Below are 14,349 nucleotides of genomic sequence, written 5' to 3' on the forward strand. Positions count from 1 at the left end.
ACGTTTCAAAGGGCTAGGTCAATGCGAGAGAACATACAGTAAAACACAGCCAGGTAGGGCAGGGTTCAGCCCAAAAAGTGCTGCTCGACTCTGGGGAATAGATCGCTGGTGGGCGCTTTCCATGGTGCTGAAGTGGGAATGCTCTCGGACACTGCATTGACTTACACGCCTGCTATGTAGCTCATTCAGGTCATTCTCGCAGCCTTGTTTTTTTTTTCACTGGATTCAGGCTTGTGCTGTTCGTCTCCGCTATGAATTTATATTCGACATCGGTCGATGCTCTTATTCAATCGGGCATTAGCAGGAGCAGGAGGTCTTTGGCACACTGCTAAGATCCCATTGCGCAGCCTCAGCCCGACGCCTGCCAGAGCCGCAGAACATGGCGCTTAACAATTTCCTTTTCGCCCAATGCATCTTCCACGTCCTGGCCTTCCTCTTCAGCTTCATCGCGCTGGTGCCCCTGGCCGAGAATGGCGACGACTTCCAGGGCAAGTGCCTGCTCTTCACCGAGGGCATGTGGCTGAACGTGAACGTGACGGTGGAGCGTTCCCGCTTTACCGTGGACGAGTGGGGGCCGGAGTCCGCCTGCAGGTTCAGCATCTTCACCGGGCTGTTGGCAGTGCTGGTGGCAGCAGTGCAGGCCTGGCGGACCCTATTCCAGCTCTCCAAGGGCCATGACGAGTGAGTAGCCACTGCTGACTACAAGCCCACACTGCCATCTTCTCCCCACCCTTGGCTGCTCCAGCTGCCCTCCTCATTTCACCATCCCTTCCTCCTCTGAGATTTACTGCTCCCCACTCCCTCCCCCTACTCTAACCCCCTCCCCCCCAATCCGCTCTCGCCTCTATGATTTTCCCCGCAATTCCTTTTAGCTGTTCCTCTGTGATTTACTGCCCCTCACTCCTGCTGTTTCCACTCACCATCCTTTACTCCACCCCTCACCTTCCACTCCCGCTTCCTCTGATTCCACTCTCCCTTCTTCCCCTTCTCTCTCTCTCTCTCTCTCTCTCCCACTTCTGGCTCCTCTGTGATTTCCCCCCTTCTTCTCCTTCATACTCTCAGTCCTATTCTGGTCTCCCTGCTTTTTTTCGCTCACAGGCCCTGACCACCCCTAATTTGGTTTTAGATTAGTTCAAAGCAGTAAATAGACCTTCCTCCGGACCAGACCAGCTTTGGCCCGCCATAGCAGCGGGGGACAGGACTGTCTAGAGTTACACAGGACCCAACCAAGGCAACATATTGTTACCACAACTTTTTTTTTTCATTTTTAGGGAAAACTTAAAGAGCTTGGTATTGTAACAAAGTCCAACTTAGTAAAGCTGCTTTAAAACGATAAACTTTGCAGCTGAATTAGGCTGATACACAGGACCCTGTCACAGGTTTTTTTTTTCATTTTTAGGGAAAACTTAAAGAGCTTGGTATTATAACAAAGTCCAGCTCAGCAAAACTACTTTAAAACGATGAACTTTGCAGCTGAATTAGGCTGATCCGTGGAAATGCTAGAAGGGAGAGAGGAAACCTTTTTAAAACCTTAATACCAGAAAGTCTGCTACTACTACTACTACTATTTAGCATTTCTATAGCGCTACAAGGCATACGCAGTGCTGCACAAACATAGAAGAAAGACAGTCCCTGCTCAAAGAGCTTACAATCTAATAGACAAAAAATAAATAAAGTAAGCAAATCAAATCAATTAATGTGAACGGGAAGGAAGAGAGGAGGGTAGGTGGAGGCGAGTGGTTACAAGTGGTTACGAGTCAAAAGCAATGTTAAAGAGGTGGGCTTTCAGTCTAGATTTAAAGGTGGCCAAGGATGGGGCAAGACGTAGGGGCTCAGGAAGTTTATTCCAGGCGTAGGGTGCAGCGAGACAGAAGGCGTGAAGTCTGGAGTTGGCAGTAGTGGAGAAGGGAACAGATAAGAAGGATTTATCCATGGAGCGGAGTGCACGGGAAGGGGTGTAGGGATGGACGAGTGTGGAGAGATACTGGGGAGCAGCAGAGTGAGTACATTTATAGGTTAGTAGAAGAAGTTTGAACAGGATGCGAAAATGGATAGGGAGCCAGTGAAGGGTCTTGAGGAGAGGGGTAGTATGAGTAAAGCGACCCTGGCGGAAGATGAGACGGGCAGCAGAGTTTTGAACCGACTGGAGAGGGGAGAGGTGACTAAGTGGGAGGCCAGCAAGAAGCAGATTGCAGTAGTCTAAACGAGAGGTGACAAGGGTGTGGATGAGGGTTTTGGTAGAGTGCTCGGAAAGAAAGGGGCCCTCTTGAGTATGTGTTTAATTGCATTCTAAGAGATAGTTTATTATGGTCTTTAAAAGTGTGTAAGTTTTCTCCAGTAAATCTAATTCTATGCTAATATCAATATTTCTTTTAGTAAGTCTTATTTTCACCACTGACATCCTTACTCTGTACAAAATGTCAGTGGTGAAAATAAGACTTACTAAAAGAAATATTGATATTAGCATAGAATTAGATTTACTGGAGAAAACTTACACACTTTTAAAGACCATAATAAACTATCTCTTAGAATGCAATTAAACACATACTCAAGAGGGCCCCTTTCTTTCCGAGCACTCTACCAAAACCCTCATCCACACCCTTGTCACCTCTCGTTTAGACTACTGCAATCTGCTTCTTGCTGGCCTCCCACTTAGTCACCTCTCCCCTCTCCAGTCGGTTCAAAACTCTGCTGCCCGTCTCATCTTCCGCCAGGGTCGCTTTACTCATACTACCCCCCCCCCCCCAAAGAACTGTAGACTTAGAAGCACATAGGGGATCCTTTTACTAAGCTGTGGTAAGCACGTATTGCAGGTTAAAATTCACTAGCATGGGGCACTCTGAGGCATGCCATGTTTTCAGTGCGAGCAACCCACAGGCTAAAAAATAGAAATGAATTTTTTTAGTGCTGGTGGTATGTTTGGGGCAGAGAGTAGGCATGTCCAATGCTTATCAGATAGCTCAGCTGCACTGCTGTGCGCTAATCGATTAATGCATGATTAGTGTGGGAGCCCTTAGTGCCTAGTAAGTAGGTATTGGTAAGGGCTCCCGCATTAACGGCCATGTGCAAATTGGGAAATTAGCGCAAAGCCATTAATGTGGGAAACAGGAAATGCGTCACTTGTACAGCTACACTAAAAATGGCCTGAGTGAAAATGAAAGCCCAGTGGAGGCCACTTTTTAGCAATAGCTTAATAAAAGGGCCCCATGATTTTACCGAGGCACGTAAAAATCCATCTCCTTTACTCAAAAGGTTTCAACATATAATCCAAGGATTTTTGCTTATAGAAACCTACTACAGATTGTTTTGCTTGACAGACCATTCCTATGGACCATACATTTAGAAAGTTTTAATTCTTACCTGTAACTTGATTTTTTGGGAAAATAGTTCATGTAGGGGCCCTTTTACTAAGCTGCGGTAAGGGGGGGCCCTGCGCTAGTGGCCATTTTTGCTGTGTGCCAGGCACAGCCACCGAGAGGGGGGGCAGGGAGGACAAAATTCCCCGGGCCCGCCACAGTCCCACCCGCCCTCCGTCGTCGACCGTCTGCCACCGAGCAGGGCCCCCTGCATTGAAATCACAGCACCTCTCAGCTCCGTGTGAAAGTGCTGCAGGCAGCAGGGCAACAGATCGCCTCCCTTCGGGCCTCCTTCCCTCCCTGTGTCCCTCCCTCGTCTGACGTAACTTCTGCGAGGGCGGGACACCAGGAGGGAAGGAGGGCCGAAGGGAGGCGATCTGCTGCCTGCAGCGCTTTCACACGGATGTGAGAGGCGCTGTGATTTCAATGCAGGGGGCTCAGCCCGGTGGCGGGCAGAGGGGGGTGGTGGCGGCGACAGCGGGGGCAGCGGGGGTGGGGCCCCGGGGGTGGCCTTGCCCCGGGCCCAGCCCAGTCTCTCGGCAGCCCTGGTGCCAGGGCCCCTTTCACTGCAGCGGGTGAAAATAAGCAAATGAAATGGCTGTGTGGTAAGTTCACGCTTGCCATGTGGCCATTTTGGAAGGAGCAGTTACTGCTGCCCACTGAGGTGGCAGTAATGCTGCCTGATTACTGCTGGGTAACTCCCTGTGGAAATATTTTAAAAATATTTCTGCTAGCATCAAAAATGGCGTGTGCTGGGAGTGGAACTACCGCCAGCACCCACGTTGGGCAACCCTATAGCTGTGGCGTACCAAGGGGGGGGGGTCCGCCCTGGGTGCACACCGCTGGGGGGGGGTGCCGCGGTGTGCGCCTGTCAGCTGAGTTCGCTGACTTCGCTAACTTCGCTGCAGCTCCCTCTGCCCCGGAACAGGTTACTTCCTGTTCCGGCCGGGGCAGAGGGAGCTGCAGCGAAGTTAGCGAAGTCAGCGAACTCAGCTGACAGGCGCGCGCCGTAGCACCCCCCCCGGCGACGTGCACCTGGGGGGGGGGTCATTTCGCCATGGGGGGGCGCATCGGCGATCCACCCCGGGTGTCATGCCGGGGCTAGGATCGCCACTGCCCTTTAGTAAAAGGGCCCCGAAATGTTGTTACTTAACCAGGTGATGCAATTTTATAGTGATCTTAGGGCACCTTTTACTAAGGTGTGCTAAGGGGTCCTTTTACGAAGCTGTGGCAAAAAGGGGCTTGCCCTGGCGTCAGCACTTGTTTTTGACGCACTCTGAGGCCCCCTTTTACCGCAGTGGCTAAAAGGCAGGTTTACCTTTTCTTAAAGAAATGGCCATGCGGCAAGTGAATCACTTGCCGTGCGACCTTTTCAGGAGGGAGTACTTACCGCCACCTATTTAGATGTGGTAAGGGCTCTCGTGCTAACCCTATGGTAACCGGGGATTGTCACTGGGTACACACTGGCGCTACAAAATTTGAAATAGTTTTGCAGCACCAGAAATGGCGCGTGCTGAGGGAGGGAACTACTGCCGGCTGTTGCGGTAGCCTGGCGGTACTTCCCATGTTGGGTTTACTGCTGCTTCATAAAAGGGCCCCTGAAAAAAGCTTACTGTAAGACACACTGAAGCATCCTGTGGTAATTTCTTTGTTTGCACATGCTAATTATGTGCTATTTAATTTTTGGAATTATGTTTTTGGGAGGTAGCATGGCATGGGTGAGGAATGAGCGTGGAAGCACTAACCAGCTAGTTCAGTGGTCTTCTCTTTTTAATTCAGGGACATTTTGAATCTAAACGAGCTAAAGGAGAGCAGGAAAATATCTTCCGATGTGGGGCTGTGACATTGCTTACTAGCAAGTGACAATGACGTTATCCCTTCAAGCCCACTTTAAATGAGGATGGGGGCTGCCCCAGAGGTCTCCATGGGTCGCCATTGTCCCCTGGGCCTTGCATTGAAGAACACTGAGCTAGCCTGTTCACATTAGAAGGCAGTAAGCCAGTGGTATAGGAAGGGGTGGGTGGGAGGGGCGGTCCACCCTGGGTGCACGCCGCTGAGGGGTGCACTCGGGGCGGGTCGGCCCTCCCGCCCCTCTCTTCCTACGCCACTAGGTAAGAATTTGCGCCAAGGGGGGGGGGGGGGGGGTGTCGTGCTGCACTCGGGGGGGGGGGGGGGGGGTGCGCAGCGGCAAACTGCCCCAGGTCACAGCCGCCCTTGCTACGGCACTGCAGTAAGCACCCTCATGTTAATATTTTTGCCGAGCCCATGCATTAATGGAAAAATTAGCATGGGAATGGGAAAAATAAAAAAATAAAAAGGCCTGTTTTATAGTTGCAATAAAAATGGGCTTATCATATAGGATAGTTTTTCATTAGGATTTGCTAAGCAACCCCCCCCCCCCCCACCTTTGTTTTTCTACTTCACCTTTGTAAAAGGGTCTTTTAGTGACAAATTTTACGTGGGACAATGTTTTCTTTGGAACATCAACTCGTTTTTGTACCATGTCTTCAGTTACATGATATAAGCATACCAGCTTGAGGGAGTTACTGTTCTAGTGTGGATGCCATTTCACGGCTCTTCTAGTTGCCCTAGACACAAGGTTCATGTTTCATCAAAACTCTGCAGTGGTGAGGTCAAAAAACAAAAAAGAATATTGGGAATTATTAGAAAAAGAATAGAGAATAAAACAAAGAATATCATATGGACTCTATATTGATCCATGGTGCAACCACATCTTGAGTATTGTGTACAGTTCTGGTCACAGCATCTCAAAAAAGATATCGTGGAATTAGAAAAGGTACAAAGAAGGGTGACCAAAATGATACTGGGGATGGAATAACTTTTGTATGAGGAAAGGCTAAATAGATTGGGGCTCTGCAGCTTGGAGAAAAGACAGCCGAGGTTTATAAAATTTTGAGTGGAGTGGAACAGGTACATGCAAATTGTTTACCATTTCAAAAAGTACAAGGACTAGAGGACATGCCATGAGTCCACAAATTAGTACATTTAAAATGAATAGGAGAAAATAATTTTTTCACTCAGGAGCCCTTTTCCTAAGGCGCACCGAAAAATTGCCTGTGCTGGTGTAGGCATGTGTTTTGGATGTGTGCAGGTTCACTTTTCAGCGCTTGTGCTTAAAAGGCCTTTTTTTTTCTCGAAAATGGACGTGCGGCAGAATAAAAAAATCAGCACCCATCCATTTTGGGCCTGAGACCTTACTGCCAACCATTGACTTAGCAGTAAGGTCTCACACGTTAACCAGGTGGTAATTGTCATCATGTGTACACTGCCGATTACCACCCAGTTAGCACCACGTGATAGAAAAATAGAAATTACTTTCTGCCGCGCGTTTTGGATGCACATCAAAATTTGAATTACTGCCCAGGGCACGTGATAGCTGGGCGGTAGTTCTAATTTGATGTGCATTCTATGTATGTAGGCATCTATGCGTCTTAGTAAAAGGGCCCCTCAATGCCTAGTTAAATTTTGGAACTCATTGCAAGAGGATTTATAATGATCTAGAGATGGCAATAATTATTGAGATAATTGCAGTTGCTGCTGACACTATTGTGCTCATTTTCGAAAGAGAAGGACGCCCATCTTTCGACATAAATCGGAAGATGGACGTCCTTCTCCCAGAGACGTCCAAATCAGTATAATCGAAAGTCAATTTTGGATGTCCCCAACTGCACTCCATCGCAGGAATGGCCAAAGTTCAAGGGGGCGTGTCGGAGGTGTAGCGAAGGCGGGACTTGGGCGTGCCTAACACTTGGACGTCCTTGACCTATAATCGAAAAAAAGAAGGACGTCCCTGACGAACACTTGGACTTGGTTGTTTTCAGCCGGACCTGCTTTTCTTTCGACTAAGGCAGAAAAAGGTGCTTGAACTGACCAGATGACCACCGGAGAGAATCGGGGATGACCTCCCATTACTCCTCCAGTGGTCACTAACCTCCTCCCACCGTCAAAAAATATCTTTCAAAATATTTTGTGCCAGCCTCTATGCCAGCCTCAGATGTCATACTCAGGTCCTTGACAGCAATATGCAGGTCCCTGGAGCAGTTTTAGTGGGTGAGTGCACTTCAGACAGGCGGACCCAGGTTCATCCCCCCACCTGTTACATTTGTGGAGGAAACAGCGAGCCCTCCAAAACCCACCACAAACCCACTGTACCCACATCTAGGTGCCCTCCTTCACCCATAAGGGCTATGGTAGTGGTGTACAGTTGTGGGGAGTGGGTTTTTGGGGGCTCAGCACACAAGGTAAGAGAATTATGTACCTGAGATCAATTTATGAAGTCCAATGCAGTGTCCCCTAGGGTGCCCAGTTGGTATCCTGGCATGTCAGGGGGACCAGTGCACTATAAATGCTGGCTCCTCCCATGACCAAAAAGCTTGCATTTGGTTGTTTCTCAGATGGACGTCCTTGGTTTCATAAATCGCTGAAAATCAGAAACGACCATGTCTAGGGACGTCCATCTCTAAGGATGACCAAATTTAAGGATTTGGACGTCCATGACGGTATTTTCAAAATGAAAGATGGACGTCCATCTTGTTTTGAAAATACGGGTTTCCCTGCCCCTCCGCGGTATTCAAAGTTGTTAAATCGCAAGAAGATTGTGAAAAATTGCAAAAGGACCTTATGGTTATCAATAGAAATCAAACAAAATAAAACATGGAAAAGAAAATAAGATGATACCTTTTTTATTGGACATAACTTAATACATTTCTTGATTAGCTTTCGAAGGTTGCCCTTCTTCCTCAGATCGGAAATAAGCAAATGTGCTAGCTGACAGTGTATATAAGTGAAATCCTTCAAGCATTACTATGACAGTCTGACAGGGTGGGAGGAGGGGGGTGGGTAGGAAGTGTGCATGGGGACATCAAAGCATATCATTGATATTCTAACAGGGTGGGTGTGGATAGGTGAGGGGAGGGTGATCAACAGAGACATACAGCTTTATGGTTTATAATGGGCTAGGAACCCCAGATCCTTGTTAAGTCCTTTCTGTTGGGTGTTAAAATATTCAATCATTCTGACTTCAAAGGTCTTACGTTCTTGTATGGTTTTAAAGTTACCTTTGAGGATTCTTACTGTGAAGTCACTGGTACAGTGTCCTGGTCCTGTAAAATGTTGACCAACAGGTGTGGGAACCCTGCTGGCACCAGTATTGTTCATATGATGTCTATGCAAATTGAATCTTGTCTTAAGCATCTGGCCTGTTTCTCCAATATAGCATCCTTCGTTACATTTTTTACACTGAATGATATATACCACATTGGAAGATGAGCAAGTGAAAGATCCCTTTATGTTGAATATCTTTCCTTTGTGGATGACTTTGGGGTCCTGTGAAATATTTTGGCATAGTTTGCAACTGGATAAATTACAGGGAAGTGTGCCCTTCTGTTCCTTTTCAGTCTGTGAAGGAAGTTTACTTCTGATTAGCTTGTGTTTTAAATTGGGTGGCTGTCGGAAGGCCAGTACTGGTGGGGATGGGAATATCTGCCAAAATATTTCACAGGACCCCAAAGTCATCCACAAAGGAAAGATATTCAACATAAAGGGATCTTTCACTTGCTCATCTTCCAATGTGGTATATATCATTCAGTGTAAAAAATGTAACGAAGGATGCTATATTGGAGAAACAGGCCAGATGCTTAAGACAAGATTCAATTTGCATAGACATCATATGAACAATACTGGTGCCAGCAGGGTTCCCACGCCTGTTGGTCAACATTTTACAGGACCAGGACACTGTACCAGTGACTTCACAGTGAGAATCCTCAAAGGTAACTTTAAAACCATACAAGAACGTAAGACCTTTGAAGTCAGAATGATTGAATATTTTAACACCCAACAGAAAGGACTTAACAAGGATCTGGGGTTCCTAGCCCATTATAAACCATAAAGCTGTATGTCTCTGTTGATCACCCTCCCCTCACCTATCCACACCCACCCTGTTAGAATATCAATGATATGCTTTGATGTCCCCATGCATACTTCCTACCCACCCCCCTCCTCCCACCCTGTCAGACTGTCATAGTAATGCTTGAATGTTTTCACTTATATACACTGTCAGCTAGCACATTTGCTTATTTCCGATCTGAGGAAGAAGGGCAACCTTCGAAAGCTAATCAAGAAATGTATTAAGTTATGTCCAATAAAAAAGGTATCATCTTATTTTCTTTTCCGTGTTTTATTTTGTTTGATTTCTATTGATAACCTTAAGAGTGGACTAACACGGCTACCACACTCCTCTACTTAAAAGGACCTTTTGAAACTGGGAAACTGGGCATTCAAATGGGAGATGACTTTTAATGTGAGCAAGTGCAAAGTTATGCATGTGGGAAAGAGTAACTCAAACCACAGTTACGTGATTCCACATTAGGAGTCACCACCCAGGAAAGGGATCTAGGTGTCATTGTTGATGATATGTTGAAACTCTGCTCATTGTGCACCAGCGGCTAAGAAAGCAAATACAATGTTAGGAATTATTAGGAAAGGAATGGAAAACAAAACTGAGAATGTTATAATACTTTGTATTACTCCATGGTGCGGCTACACCTCGAATACTATATGCAGTTCTGTTCACTGCATCTCAAAAAAGATATAGTGGAATTAGAAAAGGTACAGAGAAGGGTGATGAAAATGATAAAGGGGATGGGACAACTTCCCTATGAGGAAAGGTTAAAGCAGCCAGGGCTCTTCAGCTTGGAGAAGAGACAGCTGAGGGGAGATATGATAGAGGTTTATAAAATACTGAGTGGAGTGGAATAGGTAGATGTGAGTTGCTTGTTTACTCTTTCCAAAAATACTAGAACTAGGGGGCATGCAAAGAGGCTACTAAGTAGTAAATTTAAAATGAATCAGAGAAAATATTTCTTCATCCAGTGAGTAATTACACTCTGGAATTCGTTGCCAGAGAAATGGTTTGGATAATTTCCTAAAAGAAAAGTCAGTAAGCCATTATTAAGATGGACTTAGGAAAATCCACTGCCTATTCTAGGATAAGAAACATTAAATCTGCTTTACTGTTCTGGGATTTTGCCAGGTACTTGTGACCTGAATTGGCCACTGTTGGAAAGAGGATACTGTCCAAGTATGGCAGTGCTTATGTGCTTATGATAGCTGAGTTGGAAAAAGGTTTGGACAATTCCTGGAGGAAAAATCCATAAACTGTTATTGTTGTAGACTTTGGGAAAGCCACTTCTTATTCCTGGGGGTAAGTAGCATTAAGATCCTGCCAGGTGCTTGTGACTTGGATTGGCAACTGTTTAAAACAGGATATTAGACTATTATGGACAAGTATAGTGATTCTTGGGTTCTTATGGTGTTTACTCTACAAATAGGATTTTAGATTGACTTTTACAAACACCATTGTCAAAATTGATCTCACACAGATCCCACCAATCAAACATATAAATGGCAAGAGGCGTACTCACTTGCAAATGCGCAGTAGAGACCCTCTCTGTCCCGCCCCCGCGTCAATATGTGATGACGGGGGCATGACAGAGAGGGAACCTGCGCACCTGCGAGTGAGGGAACCGCCATCGCCACCGCTCCCCCCCAGGGTTGCCGCTACCGCTCCCCCCACCCACCCAGAGTCGCCACCACCACCCACTCTCCACCCAGCCTGGGTACGTGGCTTCAGTATTCAAACCGCCGGAACGCAGCACACAGCTCATCTGAGCTGCTGTTGGCCTTCCTTACCTGCCTGTGTCCCGCCGTTGCCGACGTTACGTCACACGAGAGCGGAACACACACAGAAAAGAACGAAGGAAGGCCGACGGCAGCTCAGATGAGCTGTGTGCTGCGTTCTGGCGGTTTGAATACTGAAGCCACGTAGCCGGCCCGGATGGAGGGGTGGCGGAGGGGACTCCGGGGGGGGGGGGGGGGGGAGGGGCGGAGGCGACCTATCCGGGGGGGGGGGGGGGGGGCTTTCAAACCCCCTTGCTTTACTAGCCCATTTTTACGGGCTCAACGGCTAGTAGAGGCATAATCAAACAATGTTAGCAGATTAAACCTCATATACCAAATTGCTTTTATCAAAATAACTACGTAAATTGAATTATAAAAAGAGGACCTTCATATATAGGAAATCATTAATAGCCATGCGCTAATTTTTCCATTAGCATGCGGCCATTAAAAAAGATTAGCATATGAGCCCTTAGCACCACATATATTGTAGGTGGTAAGAGCTCACATGCTAATGCTGCGCTAATTAGTTAGCATGCAGCAATCTGGTTGCGCTAACTCAGGGGTTTTCAACCCAGTCTTCGGGTCACATCCAGCCAGTCGGGGTTTTTATGATATCCCCATTGAATTCGGGAGATATCCTGAAACCCCTGACTGGCTGGGTAAGGACTGGGTTGAAAACCTCTGCACTAATTGATTAGCATAGACACACCCACTTTCTGCCTCCAGACATGCCCTCTCAGTGTAAAAATAAATTTGGTAGCATGCACACATGTCAAAAGTACTGTGGGATACCTCAGCTTTTAAAGAGTCGCGAGAGTGCTTGACGGGTTCCACGTCACCACTTTTTATGAATATTCAGTTTGAGCTGTTTTTTTACCATATAATTGAGAAGATCTATGATCTCAGTCTCCCATACATTTATTTTCATCGATTTACATATTTACTGACTCTGATAATAAAGGATCATTGTGTAGCCCCTGACGCAGCCCTGCTGGGCGAAACACGGCCTGTATCGGGCTGATATGTACATTTGGTTTTCATTTAATAAATTTGTGTTTATCTTTTACTGATCTGCTTTGTTGTTTTTCATCTTGGAGTTCGCAGATCGTTTGCCTTTCTGTTTTCTTGGACCCCCACTGTGGGATGTCTCTGCATGTGTTGCGGTGTTCCATTGTAAGCAGCGGTAAGCATGTGCTAGTGCATGGTAAAAGGGCAGCTTGGTAAAAGGGCCCCTTAATTTGGAACAGAACAGGAAATTAGCAGGAAGTGAGAATGAATTCCACCTTACAGTTAATGCATAATAATGCATCATGCATTACTTAGTAATGCAGCAGATGAAGCAGACACTGCATCCTTTAAAAGGCAATTAAAAAGCTATCTGTTTTGGTTGGCGTATTTTTTGAACTGGGATGACTTTATTCATTGTTTTTGACTATTTGTGGGTTATTGTATTTTTGTTTTATGTTTATGTTATTATGATTATGTATGGTTTTGTTGGAATCCGCCTTGTTATAAAGGTGGAATAAAAATAATAAACTATAAACTTTCACTGCAAAACTTTACTTCACATTATTAAATGGCATACATGGAGGAGCATTTTCCATATGACGTCTAAGTCCAATTTTAGACATTTTGCAAAAAACGTCCAGAATCTGAATAAGAAAGAAGTTCATTTTCCAAAAAGAAAAAATGTCTTTTGTGTTCAAAAATACTGTTTCTAACATGGTTTTGTGTTTGGGACGTTTTGTTTTTTGGTCCATTAAAAAAAAAGTGTCCAAGTGAAAAATGTGGAAAATCAAGCCATTGGGATGTAGGAGGGGCCAACATTTTTAGTAGATTGGTCTTCCAGACATCCCAGGAGATAAATGGGGCACCCTAGTTGACTTCAAAAACATGTTCCCAGGTACACATCTCACTGTTGCTCCTTTATTTTGCTTGCTGAGCCCCCCAAAACCCACTGCCCACAGCTGTACAAAGTATCCCTTATGGGTGAAAGGGGCACCTATATGTGGGTATAGTGGGTTTCTGGTGAGTAATGGACGGTTCACAATTTCCACCACAAATGTGATAGGTAGAGGGAGATAGGGACCAGAGTCCCCCACGTCATGGTGCACTGCACCGCACTGACCACTACACTACTCCAGGGACCTGCTTGCTGCTCCAATAGACCTGACTCTGAGGCAGTCATAGAGGTTGCTAAATCATATTTGTATTCACATTTGTGGGGGGTAGGAGGGGGATATTGGGGTGCCACCCCTGATTCTCTCCAGTGGTCATCAGGTCATGTAGGGCACCTTTTGTGCCTTGTTTGTTATAAAAACAGGTCTAACGTAAAATGTCTTAGTTTTAGTCCTGGACGGTTTTGTTTTGTTCCATTATGGCTGAAAAATGTTCAAGCGTTAGGAACGCACAGATCCCGCCTTCAACATGCCCCTGACACACCCCTTGTGATTTGAATGCACTTCTGATGGACTTCATAGAAAAATATCTAAAAACTGGTTTTGAAAATACCAATTTGGACATTTTTGTCAGAAAAACGTCTAAATGCAGATTTATGCCACTTTTTGGAAGTTTTTCTCTTTTGAAAATGAGCTCCATAGCCTTTCAAAGTATGTTGAAAATGAAGGCTAAAAGAGTTAACGATGCCCCTTTAAACATCTTAAAATCATGCCATGTCAAAATTGTATGCTCCTTCTAATACCCTTGACAAGTTTGATAATTCTGTGGTTGATTGAAAAAATATTTTTATAACTTGAATATTTGAAAGATTAGTTTGACACCTAATGCATAATGAACATTTTCCAGTGATTATATGCTAGTGATTAAAAAAAGGGTGGAGCATGTTATATTATTATGTTCTTTATTGACTCCGTCAACCTATTTCAGTCGAAATGATATAGAATGAGGTACAATTGAATACATGCAGAGTCAGATTTATGAAGATAATATGTAGCTGGCAACAAAAAACTCAGGGAACCTTTTATAAAGCAGCGCTAAAAAGTGGTCTAGTGAACCTTTATGCGGTCTTACCCGGCATGTTAAGGCATTCTTAGCTCAGCAGTAAAATGGTTGATTTTCTATTTTTTGGTATTAGTGGTATTAGTGGCCATGCTCTAATGCTTTTATAGAATCGTGTCAGCTGAAAGAGTGTGGAGCCCTATATCAGCTTCATAAGAACCTGCATAAGCTATTGCACAGCCCTACTCTTTCAGCTGACACGATTCTATAAAAGCTAAGTACAATAAGTTTGTTACCATTTCTTTATGGATACTGAAGTTTATAGCTTTTGAAAAAT

General features: G+C 45.5%; 1 protein-coding gene across 1 annotated transcript in view; it reads left to right on the top strand.

Moving 5' to 3' along the window:
- The first annotated feature begins 286 nt into the window (after positions 1-286).
- Positions 287-14,349, top strand: part of TMEM179 (transmembrane protein 179) — a 53,749-nt gene continuing 39,686 nt past the window's right edge. The window contains exon 1 of the mRNA XM_030215029.1: positions 287-681. Within this exon, the coding sequence (XP_030070889.1) occupies positions 380-681 (302 nt within the window). The 5' untranslated portion in view covers positions 287-379. The remainder of the gene's footprint in view (positions 682-14,349) is intronic.

This window comes from Microcaecilia unicolor, chromosome 9 (genome assembly GCF_901765095.1).
Source record: "Microcaecilia unicolor chromosome 9, aMicUni1.1, whole genome shotgun sequence".
Lineage (NCBI taxonomy): Eukaryota > Metazoa > Chordata > Amphibia > Gymnophiona > Siphonopidae > Microcaecilia > Microcaecilia unicolor.